This window comes from Stenella coeruleoalba, assembly GCF_951394435.1.
Source record: "Stenella coeruleoalba genome assembly, chromosome: 5".
Taxonomy (NCBI): domain Eukaryota; kingdom Metazoa; phylum Chordata; class Mammalia; order Artiodactyla; family Delphinidae; genus Stenella; species Stenella coeruleoalba.
Window position 1 is genome coordinate 33,392,642 of NC_137150.1, and position 18,191 is coordinate 33,410,832.

Sequence of the window (18,191 nt, forward strand, 5' to 3'; positions counted from 1 at the left end):
AAAACAAATAGCTGCTAACAGTCTTATAGCATTTATGTGCAGGGGGCTCCAAGCACTTTAGAAACAGTAATTCATTTAATCCTCTACGTAACTGCATGAGGTCCCCATTTTACAGAAAGGAAAACGGAGACTCAGAGAGGTGAAGTGACTTGCCCAAGAGCAAACCCAGACATCTGGACTCCCAAGTCCATGCTCTCAACCATCGACGATTCTGCCTCACAAAGACAAGCCAAACGCTGATGTGGAGTCCGCACTGCACAGGCGGGCCTCATGCGCCTCCACACAGCTCGATGTGCCACACTGTTCAGTCTCGGAGACTCGGGGGCCCCGGGAGGAAGCAGCACGTTTGGATGTTGCTGATGAACCAGGTATGAACAGAGTGGCTTGGACATGCTGACAGGGAAGGCTTCCGAGGTCGGAGGTGGGGTGGCCTGTCCAGGGTCACACAGGGGAACAGCTGATGCAATGACCAGGATGACAGGAGCCTTCTTGGGGAGAAGCCGGTAAATGAAGACTGGGCACCTCCTGCCCAGGCTCCCATCACCAGAGCCCACAGGGTGGGTGAAACTCTCGGCCAGGGCTGGGCAGGGCTGTATCCAACAACCTGGCGGTGCCCATCATCGGCATTGGGGAGTGGGGGGGGGGGGCCCATGCTGAGCGGCCCACAAAGGCTGGTACTGTGGTGGCAATGGCCATCGGGGGGCAGTGTAGGCTATCTCTGTCTACCGCAGCCCGAAGGCTTGGCTGGCTTTGGGGGCCTGTGTACGCCAGGGTGTGGGGAAGATGCAAAAGCTGGCATCCACACAGGCTGAGACCTCAGGGCCCAGAACTGAGAGCCCTGCGGGCTGACTGGGGAATTCTGTAGCTCTTCCCTGCTGTTGGCCTTGCTGGTATCTCAACCTGAAAAGGCTTCCAGGCAAAGTCAAGAGACTGGGCAAATTTCCATTCTAGCCAATCTGCTTTGATCAAAAAGACTTCTACTTTGGTTACCATTTTTCCAGGTCCCCACAAAAAGTTTTAAAAATAGAAAGGCGATTTCTGAATATTTGAGCAAAAAGAAATTTTAGACCGGCTGGCAGAGATTCCTTCAAGCTTTGTGGGTTTCCTCCCTTCCTTCCAAAGAGCCCTTTCTTCAACTGGCTGAAGGAGGAAGGGGTGAGGAGGGAGGCTGCAGAGTCAGCCTGAAAATCTGCTAGATTAGGGCTCACCTCCTTGTTCTACAGATGAGAAGACTGGTCCAAAGCAGCCAGCTGACTTGCCACAGGTCACAGCGAGTGGTGGGACTGGGGCGAGGCCCCAGGTCCCCTCTCTCCTTTTCTGGAGTCTTTATTCTTCAGGGTCACTACTTTTCACCCTGCTCCAGGACTGGGATGGTGAAGCAGCCCAGGGGGATTCAAGCTGGGCAAACCTAAGCCACAGGGAGAGGGCTAGGCTTCATGAACCCCCTTGCTAACCCAGGTGGGCGCAGGTTGTAGAATCCAAGTCCTCTGAGCCCCAGTCCAGTGCCCTTTGAGCCCACACTGCCCCTGCTCCGGGGCCTGGGCCTGTTTAGGATGCAGGACCAGCGGGAAGGGCTGGGGGTCAGAATGGGGAGTTCTGTCCCTAGCTTTCTCCCCCTCCCATGTTGTTAGTGCCCCCGGTCTGATTACATGTCTATCAGGGAGTTCCTGGTGCCTCTCAAACACCATTTCGCTTACATGCCAGAAGTCAGCCCAGCTGCAGGGAGAGCACCGGCTTGGAGTCCAAAAGACCTGGGTTCAAGTCTGACTCTGCTGTGAGTTACACTAGGTGTCACTTCATCACGCTGATCACTACGGACTCCATCAGGATGTAAGGAGAGTTAGAGATCACGAATGCAAAATGCTGAGCGCCCTGCCTGGTGCTTAATTAATAAGAGTTTCCTTCTTGTTCTCTCAGCATCATCCCTGAAGAGACATCCTGAAAGAAAAATTGCACTGCACGGCTGTTGGGTGGTTCAAGGCCAGGCCTCCAACTGTGGCTTAGCGCTTTCATTATTTTGGGGTCTGAACTTTCATCCCAGAAAGAAAAGTACAATCAGACTTATGGAATCTCTACTCTATTCCCAGGTGCTCTACAGTCTGACTTAACCCACAAGATAGCTGCCTGAGGAAGGTGCTGGCACTCTTCCCATTCACAGAAGAGGCAACTGCAGTTCACGGAGGTTCACAGAATTGATCCTGGTTACCCAGCTAATTACTGGAGCTTGAACCCAGGTCTCTGCCACGCTGACGTTGATGGTCATTGTCCTAGCTCATCCTGAGCACTGGATGGGGCGTGCCTGAGGCAGGTGGAAGCACTGCGTAAACCGCACAGCTCCGTGCACACACAGGGCGTGAGCCACCCCTCTCCCATGCCACTGAAAGCTTCAACTGCTCTGCTTCTCCAAAGGGAGCAGCTGTCAAGACTCTCAAGGAGGTCAGTGAGATCCCTATTTCCTACAGTTTTGAAACTGGAGTGAGGGTGAAGCAAGCTCTCTCGGCTTCCCAGGCATGTCAGTGGGGAATCAGCTGTAGCTTGTCAGATGCATGACGGGAAGGAGGAGGGTTGCTGATGTGAAGATGGAGCCCAGGTACTGTGTTGACGTTTCTGGGAGGGGCCTCATTTTAGGGATGGGACCTGTTGTGCGATGGGAAATGGAAATGAGAGCGTACAGGACCCTGAGGTTGCTTTTCAAATACCTGATGAAAGTGCTCTCCATGGCCTGCTGGAGAATGCGTGGCAAATCCTGACAACAAGATGAATATGATCATTCTCTGACCACTGCCCTCATCCGGCACCTCTCCGTGGCAGATGCTGTGATAGGACCTCAGATGCATCCGCTCTGCTGTACGTAGCAAGCCTTTGGGGAGGCTGCTGCAGCCCTGGGAGTGCCTGCTCAGCTTTCTTACTGCAGGGGCATAGCCGAGGGACCGCTCCGGCCACCGGCCCCTGGACTCACCACCACGTGTGTGCCGAGGCCACGCTTCCCGGGCTGCTCCCAGCCGTGGCTGACTATGCAGGCCTGTTCCTGCAGGACAGGAGACTCCCCTAACAGCCTGAGGACTACCCTCACCTGGCAGAAACTTCCTTAGGACTGCACTGCACTGCTGGGGAGCCTCTTCCTTCCCATCCCTCTGGCCCCTTCTCCTTCCTCAGGTGCCATACCTGCACTGCGGTCTGAGGCTCTCCCTGCCTCCTCCAGCCCCTTCCTTAAGACTGCACAGGTGTTTCCCCAGTAAATCTCTTGCAGGCCTAATTCTGTTTTGGTATCTGCCTCCTGAAGGCCCTGAATTAACACAGCGGACGCTAGTCCTATTTGCACAGGTGAGAAAACACTGGCCCAAGGCTTAACCTGTCCAAGTCCCACAGGTGACGAGTTGGAGAGCTGGGGTTACGTCCAGGTGTGTCTGATTCCCAAGCCGAGGCTTCCTATCACACCAGGCTCCCTTTCAAGTGATTCACATGGGTTTAAAGTTAGGAAAGTGAGAGAGGGCAGGGAGCTCTGACATCTCAGTTTGGCCCCTCATTAGGGAGATGAGAAACCAGAGACCCTCAAGGGGGATTAGTCCAGCGGTGCCAGCCCAGCTGTGGACAGTCATTTCCCCGCTTTGGAGGTTGGGGAGGAGGCCAGGGGAGGCCTCAGGATGTAGAAGGAGACCAGGCTGGACAGAGGCCATGGGCCTGGGGAAAGCAGTTTTGGGGGCTCATTGACTTCCCGGCCTGGTGGGTAGGGATGTGCCTGAGGAAGCTCCAGGAGGTTCCTGCAGGGAACGCTGGTCAGGAAGCACAGGGAACAGCTGTGAGAGTGCGGCCACGGCACTCTGGTCCAACCTCGGGGACACCCCCAGACAAGCCTGCCTTGTCCAAAGGCTTCCCCACTTCCTTCAATTGGCTCATAAGCCCCAAGGAGACAACCTCCTTGTCAAACTTCCTTCCTGTTCTAGTCTCTTCTATTCTTTTTACTGGAAAAGCACTTCGGACCCAGGTTTTTTAATATAATAACTACAAAGTCATTGGGGTCTGTGAGTAAAAGGTACACAGATACATTCAGCTTTCAGTAACATTCACAGAACAACTGATAATATAGCCAAGAGCCATATGGGCACAAGGATGTGTTATCTCTGAGTACTGTGCTGATGGTCCAACGGCATTTACTGTGCATCTGGAAGGAAGCCAACCTGCTCTGGGCAAGGTGCACGTGGACGCTCACAGGTCCAGGGTCAGCGAGAGGCGCTACTCTGCTTTGGACAGCTCAACTTGGACTGATGACGAACAACATGCATAGCTGGCCTCGCTTCCTGCTTTCACCCCATATAACCCCCATCTCTTTCAAGGAGGCTGAATGACGACATTCTCAAGAATGGATGTGGCATGTGCAGGACAGGCCAGGGAACCTGGTAGAGCCACACAACTGACCTCCTGATGAAAACCCAGAGCACTGACAGCTGAGAGCGGGGACCCCTTCAGTGCCAGGCCGAGGCTTCCAGTAGGAGGTGGTGGGCTGTGTGTCCTGATGGTGGCAGCAGAGACCAGCTCAGGAGCCACACGGCTCCCAGGACCCAGCCAAATGTGGCCTGGATCCAATCAATTTCGGTTCTCAGCACATCTGAAACTGTGTGTGGCTGTCTCCAGCGTGGCTCAGGAGACAAAGCATTTCTCAGACCTGGCACAGTACACATCCAGCCGCTGTGCGGGGGTCACGATCTGGAAGGACAGGTGGAAGTGGTGACACCCCTTCTTGGGCAGGCCTGAGGCTTGCTGTGATCACCCTCTGCTTCCACCAGAAACTGGGGACTTGCCAGCCTGCCTGGCAGCCCCGGCCTCTGAAGCCTGGCTTCTGCTGAATGCAGAAAAGAAGGACCAGGGCCAGGGCTACTCTGAAAAGCCAGATGAGGAAATCTATGCATGCACTGTGCTACCAGTACAGATTGCCTGAAATATCTGGCAAAACTAGCAAAGGAGGAGACCCTTCTTTGAGGGCTGGAGAGTTTGCTTTAGGATAAATGTAGCTTCTGGGAAGGTCTGAAATACAAGGGCCCTTAGCCCTGGAAGACGTCTGCTTGCCTGATGACTCGAGCGGCGCCAGGCTATGAAAGCAGCCTGGCTAGTTACTCATCTGTGCTTCCAAAGAGCACAGCGTTCTCAAGCTGGACAAATGTCTCCTTTCTCAATGCCCCTCTCATCAGCACCTTCACAGGGTCAATGATGGTCCCACAGGACAGGGAGCTGTCTGTGGAGGCAGCTAGGCTGGAACCTTGTGGCCTGAGGATGGTGGAAATGCAAGACAGACACCAAAGGAAGCGGGGGCTGCAGTTCCTAGGGGCAATCTTCCTTTATGAAGTAATATGCTCTATCCCCGCAGCTGAAGGCTCCTGTCAGGGCCAGAAGCATTCTCACGGTGCAGTTCCAGGCTGTGTCCTTGCTCCTGTCTTGGCTGATGTTACTATGCATGGTTTAGGCAGCCCATGGGTTTTCCACTTTGCAGTAAAACCTGATCTAATCTCAACCTCAGACATAGCAAAAGGGCTGGAGAAGTCTTTTTAGAGCTGCAAACGCAGGTGGGTGTGGCCCGTGGGGGTGCAGGTGGGGAGAGGGCTCTGGCAGCCGGGGGTGTGGGGAGCCACAGCAGCCACCTCCAGGTCCCTAGTGCTGGAACGGTGCTTGGCACACAGCGGGCGCTCAGGAAATGCTGTGCTGAGTCAAACGGATTCCACCACCAGATCTGGGCTGACTCATGTGTGACTGGGACCCTGGGCAAATCACTTCACTTGATGATTTACTCCCCACCTGTATGGTATGTTTGCTTTTTCTGTTTTGTTTTATTCCTCTGGTTAGTCTGTTTTAAGGATGAATGATTCAAAATAATGGGAACTCCCTTTGTAAACTAGAGCCTCTAGACACATGGAAAGAATGGAAAATTAGAAAGCTGTCTCTAATGTGATTACTTCTCAAATATGACCATTATTAATAATTTATTGGCTAACAGCGCTACATTTTCTCATTATCATTCTTCTGTTTTAGACGTGGGCAATTACAGTTTTATGAATACCTCTGTGCTTCCATGAGTGACAATACAGCTGCTTAATGAAAGAATGAAATATGCAACCTGCAAACATTTTCACTTCTCCTGCACTGGGGCCTTGAGCAGATGTAGGCCGCCTACCCCTGACATGGAAAGTTTGTTTTGCTTATCAACTAGAAGGAGACAGGGAGCTGGGAGAGATGTGGCTCCTGGAAAGAGTCCAGACTCCAGATTAAAGAGGATCTTGCCAGAGTACAGTGCCAAGCAGACATCAGCTTAATGTTAAAGGCACACACCTCCTGTGCTGACGTTTGATCGACCCACAACAGGAAAGGCTGGGAGACCTGGCTTAACAGCCTCCTCTGTGGAAAGCTTCTGGGGCTTCGTTCCCCTTGAGATTGGGCTGAGCCCATGGTGTGACGCGAAGCATTACAATCAACGGAGCTGATGCAGGACAGGATGCCCGGATATGACCAAAGTGTCCAGAAGAGAGCAACTGCCACCTGCTCTCCTTTGTCACAGCAGGGCATGTGCAACGCTGTGCTCCCTCTGGGGAAGCAGGCGTAAACTGGAGGCTGTCAGAGGGGCAGATTGGGGCAGGGCCAGGGCCAGGGCCAGGCGGCCCTATGAAGAGACTGGATGGAACAGGGATAAGCAGCTTGGAAAAGGAAAACCTGCCCTTGAGAGCCATTTCACGTATCTCAGGGGTTGGTGGATGGACTTGTTTCATGTATGGTTTCAGAGGGCACAGGTTAGGACCAAAGAGTGGGAATTACAAAGAGGTGAATTTCAGGCCCCCAGGAGAGCTGGAAACAACCCAAGGGGTCACAGGAGAAGGGGCTGATGAGTGGGTAGCACAGGGGGTTTCTCACCCCTGGAAGGGCTGAGGGGGTGCCTGGATGATGGCCGTGTGGGTTGGGGAGTGGCGGGTACAGTGAGGATTCCTGTGGGGCCATCAGAGGAATGCTAAGAACTGAGAATCGAATACTCAGGGAAGACGTAAAGGAAACCCTGGGTCCTGAGTGATTGCATCAGGTTCTTTATGGAGCCGTCAGTGGGGAATCCCCTCGACTCTTCATTAAAGGAGTGATGGGCAGCAGTAAGGAGGTGCTGGTGGCGTGGGGGAGCCCTTCCCCACATACCAGTGAGAGCAAAAGACAACGACAAGGTCCACAAAGCATCAGCTCACACCACCCGTGAACAAACCAAACACGGGGGAGGGACTGCTACATTCACATGTAACTCTCAAGCCTCAATTTAGCTACAAGAACTCCTGCAAGATCAAAGCTTCAGTTTTTCTTCTTTCTCAGGGGAAGACAGAGGAGGGGGAGGAAAAGAGGTGAGAGAGGAGAAGAACAGCAGGAAGGGCGATGGAAGGGAGGTGGGGAGGAAGGCGAGGGCTCTGCTACTCAGAGCCTGTAAGTTTGGAAGCACCAGTTTTCAACCTGCAGTGTATTGGTGCCATGTTGCTACAGGAGAGAACAGGCAGGGTGGTGTCACGACAAGAGCCCTGGGCTGGAAGACAGGTGCTTGGAGCTCACATCCCAGCCCTGCCGCTCAGTAACTCTGGGGTCCTGGGGGAACCATGTCCCCTCCCCAGCTTGGTGTTTCTTTCTGCACATGCAGAGTCGGATTGGACTCCACAGCTCCTGGGAGTTGTGCATTTACCATCAGTGGGCATGTGAGCCATGGCCTGACCGGCCAAGGACCAGATGTGGGGATAATCCATGATTCTTGTTCTACTACCTCCTTTCCCAGGATTCTGGGAAGTTTGCAGCCCACTTGGTGGGGGCTGCCCACGTGTGGGGCAAAGGGATTCTAGGGTGGGTGGGTGGGGGGAGAAGGGAGAGGGTGAGGCACTTACAGCAGGAGGAGATGGGCACGCTGATGGCCAGGATCACCCAGGCGATGTCCATCTTGCTCAGGCAGATGGTGGCTCTGTGCTGGGGTTTGTCCCCTTCGGCCACATGGGAGATGTTCCCTGCTGTTCCAGGCTTCCAGGTCCCAGCAGGGACCAGACGGTTGAGGAAGTTTCCTGTGGCTGTGGACACCACTGTGGAGAGAGGACTGGGCACCCTGCCAGTCATGGTGGGCGTAGGGGTGGCCGCAGCTTCCTCCTTGGCTAGGGAAACAGTGCTTTCTGAAACCCCGGGGGGGCGGGCCGGGGCCTGCGGGGCTGAGGATGTTCCCTGAGGAAGCCCCTTGGAAGGGGCTGAGACACTGGCATCGAAGGCAGCCTGAATGGGCCCCATGGTGGCCGTGAAGACCCCAGAGCTGGCAGATGGAGGTCTGCTGGTGGCAGGGGTGACAGTAAGCCAGGAGTCACTGTGGCTGGGGCCATCCTGTGGGTCACCGTGGGGGTGCTGAGAAGGCACTGGGGCAGGATGTGGACTGGCGGGGGTGCCTGAGGCTGCTGTGGTGGCCGGCTCCCCTCCTTGGCTGGTGAAGGTGGGACCACCCCCCTGGTCTGCTCTGTTAAGGCCGGGCTTGTCCTCCGCAGACACCAGGGTCGTGTTGGGTCGTACCCACGAGGTCCTGCTGGGCGCTGAGGTTGCGGCCACTATCTGGGGCTGTGGAGACAAGGAGTAACCCCAGATCGGGTTCCTGGGGGTGACGGTGGAGGGGTCAGGCTCCACAGACCCTGTGAAGTTGCCTTTGTAAATCTGAAATATCTTCCCCAGGGGCCGCTTCTGCCCCAGATGCGTGGAGCTCTGATTTCGTCCCCGCTGGCCTTCCTTCCTTCTGGAGTGACCGCTGGGTGCAGGCAGGACAGGGTGTGATGAACTGCTGGCTCCCTTTCGGGAGGAGCCAGGGGGCCTGGGGGGCCTGCGTGGGGTAGCCTGGGAGGGGGCTGTGAGGGGACGGCTGGTAGCATCCCTTGGCTTTGTCAGCAGGATGGTGGGCACAGCCTGGCCCGGGGGGTGGCCCTCTGAATGGGAGGACGTGGTTGCCACGGCAGCAGGAAGTGGCCCTGTGGACAGGGGGCCTTCAGAATGGGGGGTGGTTGCCGTCGCCATGATGGTGGAGATGGCGTTTTTAGGAGGGTGACCACTTGGATGGGGCGTTGTCGTTGCCATGGAAGCTGCAGCCTGTGAGGAGGGTCCATCGGGATGAGGGGTCAGTGCCACCGTGGAAGAGGGGGCAGCCACCACGGAGGAGTGTGTGGTAGAACTGAGGGGTGCTGTCACCATGGTGTCTGGGGTGGTGCCTGAGGGGAAGACTTGAAGAGATTCCCTGGGAGATGGTTCCTGGGCAGCAAATACCAGTGCTTCAGTCAGTGCCAAGGTCAGGAGGAAGCCTTGCGAGGGAGACAGAGAGCAGAGAGGTGAAATGCCCAGGAGCAGCTTGGCCCTGGGCCTTCCTTACCCACGAAACTGAAACGCCTGGGAACTCAAGGGAAACATCGGGAGTATCCCTGAGGTCCACACCCATCAGACACAGGACCATGGGGATGTGGGGAAGCTTCAGCAGGTGGGTGCCACCCAGCACCTGTCCCAGAGAGAACCCAGCCACAGGGGAAGCAGAGCTGGCTAAACCAGCCAGGCCCATCCTTTCCCAAACAGCTCTGAAATGCCATGACCCTCCGCCCAAGGGCAGCTGCTCACAACAGGCTGGGGGTAGGGGCATGGAAGAAGCCTTGTGGCCTCTGAGTGCCTGCTGGCCCTCTGCACCAGGGAGCAGTCAAGGCCAGTGCAGCCACAAGGACACCAGCAGCTCTGTGTGGGCTGCCTTGAGCCACTGAGCGGGGCTTGGGTGGGCAGAGCAGACCAGCTGCCACACCTCTTCTGACTCTTCCACTTATGAACTAGACAAAGGCACAAACGACAGACCTCTGTTCATTCAGGCCCACCCACCAAACGATTAAGGAGGGTCTAGCCCCTCCTTGACCCTGGAGACACAAGAATGAACATGGCAGTCTCTGGCCCTGGGTGAGCTCGTACAAATCCACAAACAATCCTAAAACAAGGCAGAGACGTCTCAGTGCCATCGGAGACTGATAGGCAGGAGGGGACAGGGGTTCAGAGGGTGACCAGATCTGGTGCCTATTAAGCACTTAGCACAGAGCCTGCAGGAGAAGTGCATTCCATGAATGCCAGCTGGTTGTATGGTTGTTGTCGTGTTAACTGCTTGTCCTATGTGCTCATGAGGCTGAACTCTGTGGAAAACCACTGGTGGTGTTCAGCCTTTTAGAGGAGGAGGAGCCCTTCTGAGCATTAGAAGGAAATCATGGACTTTGCGTGATGGTGAGCGTGTATGCTTTTAGTTCACTGAGAAAAAATGCACAAGGACAAAAACCTATACATTTAAAAACTCTTCTAAATATGCATGGATTTTATTAATCACAACAGCATATGCCTATCTTTAAAAATAACACCTCATATCAATGTGAGACACAGGATCTATCCAGATTATAGACGGGAAGACTGACCACCCCGTACAACACACAGGCTGGGAAGAGCTGCTCCGTATTGCCGAGGAGCGCCTGACAAACCTCTAAGGCCTGATTCTGTCCTGAGCACTCGCCCTGTTCATATGAGCCCCCTGCTTGGTCACTCGCATGCCCTTCCTTCAGCCCTGCTAGCCACCCAGACAATGGTAGAGATGTGCCTCTGCCTGGTAACTCTCTTGTCGCCTCCCTCCCCCACCAGATTCCAGCAGGATGAATGGTCAAAGCAGGGGCCCTGGCAGTGATTCCTGGGAGCCTGGGGTGGTCAGCAAAGCTGACAGGAGACATCTGGGGCCCTGGTGAGTTTCTGGAAGCAGAGAGGAGGAGGAAACCTCCTGACACTCCTTTAAACAAGGATCACCACTGAGGCCTCCTCCAACTAGGGGAGGACCAGTGTCCCCTCACCCTGCATGTCTAACTTAGTGGGTGGGGGAGGCTGAGGGACTGCAGACTGAGCAGAGACGGCAGCACCCACATTTCCAGGACCAACACTTTGCCCTAAGCAACCTAGTTTCTCTAAACTTTCATTCATAGTCTAGCCCACACACCAACAGTGTTCTCTCCTTCTCCGGGTCAATCCTAAAATCTGTTTAACGCTGAGCACCGGCTCTGGCCCCGTCTTTCCCTCTCGATTTAACCCTCACAACCACTTGATGGGGCAGGAAGTTGAGGCTGAGGGAGATTAAGTAACGTGTTCAAAGCCCCTCAGTAGCAGAAGGGGTATATAACACCCAGGCGTTCCTGGTCGCCCACCAGCAGTGAGGCAGGAGAAGAGGACGGAACAACGTGCTTGCGCTCTGACTGGTTCAGGGTTATTCCAGCTCCTTCCTGGCATTTTAGCACCACAGGGACAATCTACTCCTAGAGCTGGTGGTCGTGACTACTGAGGTTTTAAGGGACATTCTCTTATAAGCCTCTGTTTGGCTCACAAGCACCCTGGTTAACTGTAAGTGTTGAACACATCCCCCTCAAATCCGTATGTTGAAGCCCTGACCCTAGCACCTCAGAATGGGACTGTACGTTAGACAGGGCCTTTGAAGAGCTGATGAAGGCAAAATGAAGCCGTCGGAGTAGGTCCTAACCCAATCTGACTGGTATCCTTATAAGAAAAGGAGCTCAGGGCACAGAGGTGCCAGGAATGCCTGTACACAGGCAGGACACATGAAAGGTTGGCCACCTGCAACCCAAGAAGAGAGGCATCAGGGGACTCCAACCCTGCTGGCACCTGGATCTTGGGCTTCCAGTCTCCAGAACTGGAAGGAGAAAACTTTCTGTTTGTTGTTTAAGCCCCGCAGCCTGTGGGACTTTGTATGGCAGACTGACCAGACTGATATACCTGTCATACCTTAGCGATTCCTGAAAAAGGAGAGGCAGACACTGGGGCTCGTGTGCAGGTGGTTTATTTTGGGAAGTGACCGTAGTGGACAGCGGTGGGGGAATGAGATGAGTGAAACAGGGAAAGTCAATCCCAGGGCAGTTTATCAGCGTGCAACTCAGATCCACTGGGGGTCTCTGAGGAGCTGAGCAGACGCATGTCAAACTGTGAGAGGAGCGCCTCTCACCAGCAGCTCTCCTTCCCACGGCCCAGCACTGCTCCACCCCACCTCCTGCCTCCTCCTCGAGGCCCAAGTGGCTGAGTCAGAGATACCCCGGGCGGGGGCTGTCAGCTCACACCTGTGCCTGGCTGGAGGCTGCTGGAGTTAAAATTAAGAGCCCAGAGGATTTCTGGGGTGGAGCACAGATGTGTCCCATACAATCCAAGGCCCAAGACCAAGGACACTGCCGCCTTCTGGCAGTAGCGTCAGGGGCAGCGCAAAGCTTTCAGAGAGGATCTGACGGACCCCAGGGACAGGCCGGGGGTGGGAGAGGAGCAGCTTGGCCTCCAGGAGATCTTCTGCAGCCTCTAGAGGCAGAGGGCTTAATGCATCCTGGTTTTTAAAATACTCAGGGAAAGAAATTCCCCTGACTTTCCCACCACGAGCATTTCAGGGGCTAAAATCCTCCCAGCTGGGAAGTATATGACAGGAGTGCTTCCTGCAAGACTAACAGTGGAAGTAAACATGTTTGCCCTTGCTGCGGCTCTTTTTAGTTGCCAGCATCCCCTGAAGTTATTCTTCTCTCTAGGAGGCCTGTTAGGGCAAATTACCTCCCAGCCCTTTCTTCTTTAGGCTTTAAAACTTTGGTATAATGAATGAATACTGCCATCCTGGGTGCAGAGGGCTTTCACCTGGAGGATGACATTTAGCTCTCACAGTGAGAAGGGCACTAGAGGTAACTTACTTAGTTCAATCCCCTCATTTCACAGAGGGGGCAATGGAAGGAGTGAACTGACTTGTCCAGGAACCCAGCTGGTTAGGGACACAGCCTGGATCATGGCCATTATTTCAGAGCAACTCTTCATCTGTATCATAAAAATTGCTACAACACTGCACTGTCCAAATGCCTCCTTCAACATCCACTGTCACCTTCACTATGGAAATCGTCTCTCCTCTCTGGCACAAAAGGTTAAGGACTGAATGCAAGGGCGCATACTGTCACAATAACTGTGCAAGGCCTTCAACACAGGGCTACCCTAACAGATGCAAATTTCCACTCCAGGCCCTTTGTGCTGGCCTGCTCACTCCCCTCCCCACAATCTGGGGCTACCGCCTCTTTGCATATCATTTGCATAGATTTGCATAATAGGCTCTGGAGGCTCTAATTCCAAATATATAGGAGAGACTATAACTAAAATCTAACTTGACGTGTTTTAAATGTGGAACATGTTTTTAATGCATGTCAGAATAAGGACAAGTGTAGGGGGTGGAAACTTGCAGATTGATGGGTGCCCTGATATCACAGGAAGGCCTCCCCCTACCTAGAATTCCAGTGCATACATGATCCCAGGATCCAAGGGGAGGAAAGGCCTTCCTCCTTCTGTTTATTTGGTTGGCTGCCCACAGTCCATATTGGGCATGATATTTGCATCTGGCAAATGCGAGGAGGGATTTGGTGAAGAGAGAAATGGCTAATCTGTACTGAGTGCTTCCTGCATGCCACATGCTGCTCCAAGGCTGAGCCTGTCCTGACACATTTAATCCTCATAACAACCTGATGAGGCAGGTACTATCATTAGTTCCCCACTGCAACTGAAGAAAAGCAGCACAGAGAGGCACAGGAAGCTGCCTCCTTCCACACAGCCAGGAACGGCGAGCTGCGATTTGAACCTGGCAGCCAGGCCCCGGAGTCCACACTCTCAACTGCGTTCACTCATCGCTCTGCTCTGCACATTCAAAAGCAATGGTCCACTATCTTTTGGGAATTGATTTTCTATTACTGCTCTTTTGACTTTTCTTTCCTCTTACCTGTTTTCTTCTAGCTCCATTTCAGGGCTCTATATTAACATTTTTGTTCTTTTAACAAGTTAGTCAATTAACTTTATTTTGCAAGTAACTAGGGGGAACTTGTAGTAGGACAATACAAAAGCTGGACATCCCTGCTTTAATTCTCTCCTTTTTTCCAATCCTGGCATTTCATGCACACCATTGTTTAACTAATTAAATTAATTGTATAATTTTTATCTTAAAATTGCTTACACACATGCACATTTATTACATGTATACATTTTCCCTTGCACATATAAATAGAATCCTATCTCATTTTCCTTATGATTTAAAATATCTGCTAAGTAGAGCGTCCCTCCCAGTTAAATTAGGTTTCCACCGCCAGATATTCTTCCATTGCCTCTAAATCCTGTGACAGAACCACAGGAGTCTGAGAAGTCTTCTAAGCCATCCCCCATCACTAAGCAAGATGTCAGCATGGCCATCCCAGATGCTTGGTGTGGTGATTTAAAACTGGGTCTGCAAGTTCTCCAAAACTGCTCCCACCAAGAGGTGGAATCTGAACCTAGCTTGGCCTTTGTGACCTCCTTGATGAACAGAATGGGGAAGAAGTGACACCACGTGGTTTCTGAGGCCAGGGAAGAAAAGTCATTCAGCCTCTGCAGGTTTCTCTTGGGGGCCTTCAGGCCCATGTAAAAAGTCTAGCCACCTCGAGGCCAGCATGTGGAGAGACCGTGTGAAGAGCAACTGAAAGGCCTGAGGAGCCCCAGCTGTTCCAGCCCCATCCAGGCACTGGGCATGAGAGAGGCGGAGCCCAGGAGATGAGCCTGGTCCAGCCACTACTGGACCTCGACCACACAGACCCCAAGACAGAGCCACCTATCTGAGCCCAGTCAACCCGGACATTCATGAACAAAATAAACAATTGTTACTGCCTTACTCCACGTTTGGGTGGGGTTTGTTTTGCATCAATAAGTAATCGAATACTTGGGAATTTAGCTTCTGCATCCAGTGTTTCAATGACAAAAAGAAAGAGAACCCATGTACACCAAGTCTGACCATCAGGGAGTCTGTTTTCTATGTGGGCAATAACATACCATCTTGCCAGGAAACAGGCTCTTTTCATTTCAAGATTATTGTCTTTTAATTGGAAGGGGCGCTAGGGTTCTCTGGTATCTAATTCACTTTACAGTGAGAAGGCTGAGCCCCAACAAAGTGGAATCCTTGCCCTGGGCCACACACTGCCCGGCCAGCCCCACTATGATGCACCAACCCACAGGGTTCTTTTTATATCACTGTGGTCCCGGTATTCTGATGCTCCATCCTCTGTACTTCAGTGATCCCTTTTGTTTTAAAGATCAAAATCCTCCTCATGCCTAAGAGCCTGGTTTCCCTCACTCAGAAATAAATATGCATCATTGACTTTAGGGTGAGCTGGGTGACTGCTCGGAAGAGGTACTCATGCCTGTGACCTTGGCCTTCTTTATGAAAGGGAGATTTTTTTCCACAAAGAAAAAAAGGAGTTTTGGGTACATAGCTTTGCTGCTACCCTCTTTCCAAGCAGCCACATTCCAAATGTTCCCTCCCATCAAGTCCTGCTGCGGACATGCCTCAGGTCACAGGGCTAAAGCACAGAGGGTTCTGCTTAGTTCTTAGAGATAGCTGAGGCCATCACCTGGTGTGTTCCAGAAATGTCTGGAGATCACTGGTTTCAGAGTTGGGCTGATGAGGTCCATGACTCCACTGGGAATTATTACTCAGAATACAATCTCTAGAACACATGTGCGTAAGAAAACCACGCGAGATGGGCCTGAGTGCCCCAGACACACCTATGAACTCACCTCGTGTCGCAATTCTGGGAGGCTGACAGATCACAGCTTCCTAACAAAAACATGTGCACGCATGTGTGAGTTCGTGCACGTGTGTACTCACACACACACGCACACAGAGACAAGCACTGTACAGGTCCTCTCCTGGTAGCAGGAACTTGGGAAGAATGACAAATGTGAGTCCTCCCATCATCTCCATGCTAACATACAGTTAAGTCATTCATCTAAGGTCAGAACGGCCACCATGTAGCAGTACCAGGATTTAAACCCAGGTTTCTCTGACCCTGGCTGCTCCAGAACCTAGGTACTGAGAAAGTTTTGATCCCGGAAAATGTCCTCTGTGAGCAGGAGAATGCTTTATGAAGACAGGCAATGATATAACAATAGTAACGGCTGTGATGACCACAATTAAAAAACAAAAATTTCCTCCAAAGCGGAAACACTTGGTAACCACACCACCTTTCATCCTCAGCTTTTGCTTCTCTGCCTTAGTCATTCAGTTCCATTTGGGACAAGCATTTTCCAACTAGAACTCCTCCTGGGCCTTGAAGCCATTGTTAGGAGCCCCTCCTTCTGTGCCTGTAACCACTAAGCCTACCCCTGTTCTAGACCCCATCTCTCTAAATGTCTAAATATCTGTTTCCCTGTCTGAACTCTAAGCTGCCAGAGGACAGACTGTGTCTGGATCAATGATATTTCCCCATATCTAGTCCAGCACCTTAGCCACAACAAATCTTTGCTGAAGAATAAGAAACCTTCCTAAATATCCAAAATAGAAGAACTCATACAACTCAATTAGCAACACCCCCAAATAATCTGATTAAAAACTTGGTAGAGGTGCTGAATAGATATTTTCCCAAAGAAGACATCCAGACGGCCAACAGGTACATGAAAAGGTGCTCAATATCACTAATCATCAGAGACATGCAAATCAAAACCACAATGAGATATCACCTCACACCCATTAGAATGACTGTTATCAAAAAGATAAGAGATAACAAGTGTTAGTGAGGATGTGGAGAAAAGGAAACCCTTGTGCTCTGTTGGCGGAAATGTAAGTTGGTGCAGCCAATATGGAAACCAGGATGGAGGTTTCTCAAAAAATTAAAAATAGAACTCATATATTATTTAGCAATTCTACTTCTGAGCACATTTCTGAAGGAAACAAAAATCACTATCTTGAAGAGATATTTGCATCCCCATGTTCACTGCAGCATTATTTACAATAGCCAAGCCATGGAAACAAGCTAAGTTTCTACTGATGGATGAATGGATAAAGAAAATGTGGTATTACACACACACACACACACACACACACACACACAGAAAAATATTACTCAGCCACAAAAAAGAAGGAAATGCTCCCATTTTCAACAACATGGATGGACCTTGAGGGCATTAATGCTAACTGACATAAGTCAGACAGAGAAAGGCAAATACCATATGATCTCACTTATATGTGGACTCTAAAATAAAAATCAAACTCACAGAAACAGAGAACACATTGGTGGTTACCAGAGGTGGGGAATAGATGGTGGGGGAAATGGGGGTCAAAAGGTGGTCAAAATGTACAAAGTTCCAGTTACAATAAATAAGCTCTGGGCATAATGCACAGCATGGTGCCTACAGTTCACAATACTTATTATATACTTGAAAGTTGCTAAGAGAGCAGATCTTAAAGTTTTAATCACACAAAAAATTTATACCTATGTGAGGTGACTGATGTTAACTAAACTTGTTGTGGTGATCATTTCACAATATACATACATAGCAAATCATTATGATGTAATACAATGTTATATGTCAATTATATCTAAATAAAACTGGAAAAAAAACCTCTTCTAAATCAATCACTAGCCAGCTTGTATTTCCAAAAATAACCACCGTAACACACCCCAACCAGCTTACTCTTTTTCTAAATGTGGCTTCAACACTCCTACTGAAAGGTGAGGTCTGTGTTCCACCCGCTGGAATCTGGGTGGGTTTGTGACTATGGCTGAAGTGATGCTACGTGACTTCTGAGGCCAGGTCATAAAAGATGGTACAACTTCTTCCTAGTCCTTGCTCTTGGGTGTTACTCTCAGAAGTCAGCCACCATGCTGTGAGGAAGTCTGAGTTGTCCACCGAGGGGCCCCTGTGGAAAGGAGCTGAGGCCCCAGGCCTTCAGTCCCAGCTGAACTTCCAGACGAAGCCAGCAGCAACCTGCTAGCCAGGGGAGTGAGCCTTCTTCAGCCCCACTCGAGCTACCCCAGCCGAGCCTGGGTGGAGCAGAGACAAGGGATCCCTGCCCGAACTAAAGATTTACGAGCAAAATGATGACTGTTGTTTTAAGTTTTGAGGTGGTTTGTTAGGCAGTAATAGTAACTTGAATATCATCTTTGTCGAAGTGAAATTAAAGTTCTTTCCGTGACCGTTCTGGATTTAAACATCAGGGTTTTTAAGTGCTGGAGCTCAACAGGCTGATCTTGACCTGGGTTCCCTTACTGTCCTCTCCTGCCCAGACTCAAGGAAAGGGAAACATCTCACTTCTAGGCTCTTTCTACAGCATTATGATTTCTCTAATCTACAGC

The 18,191-nt window shown here is 51.6% G+C and overlaps 1 protein-coding gene across 1 annotated transcript in view; it reads right to left on the reverse strand.

Annotated features, from left to right (window-relative positions):
• The window catches only part of TMEM108 (transmembrane protein 108), a 372,302-nt gene that overhangs the window by 6,083 nt on the left and 348,028 nt on the right, over nt 1-18,191 (reverse strand). The window contains exon 4 of the mRNA XM_079921274.1: nt 7,887-9,320. Within this exon, the coding sequence (XP_079777400.1) occupies nt 7,887-9,320 (1,434 nt within the window). The remainder of the gene's footprint in view (nt 1-7,886; nt 9,321-18,191) is intronic.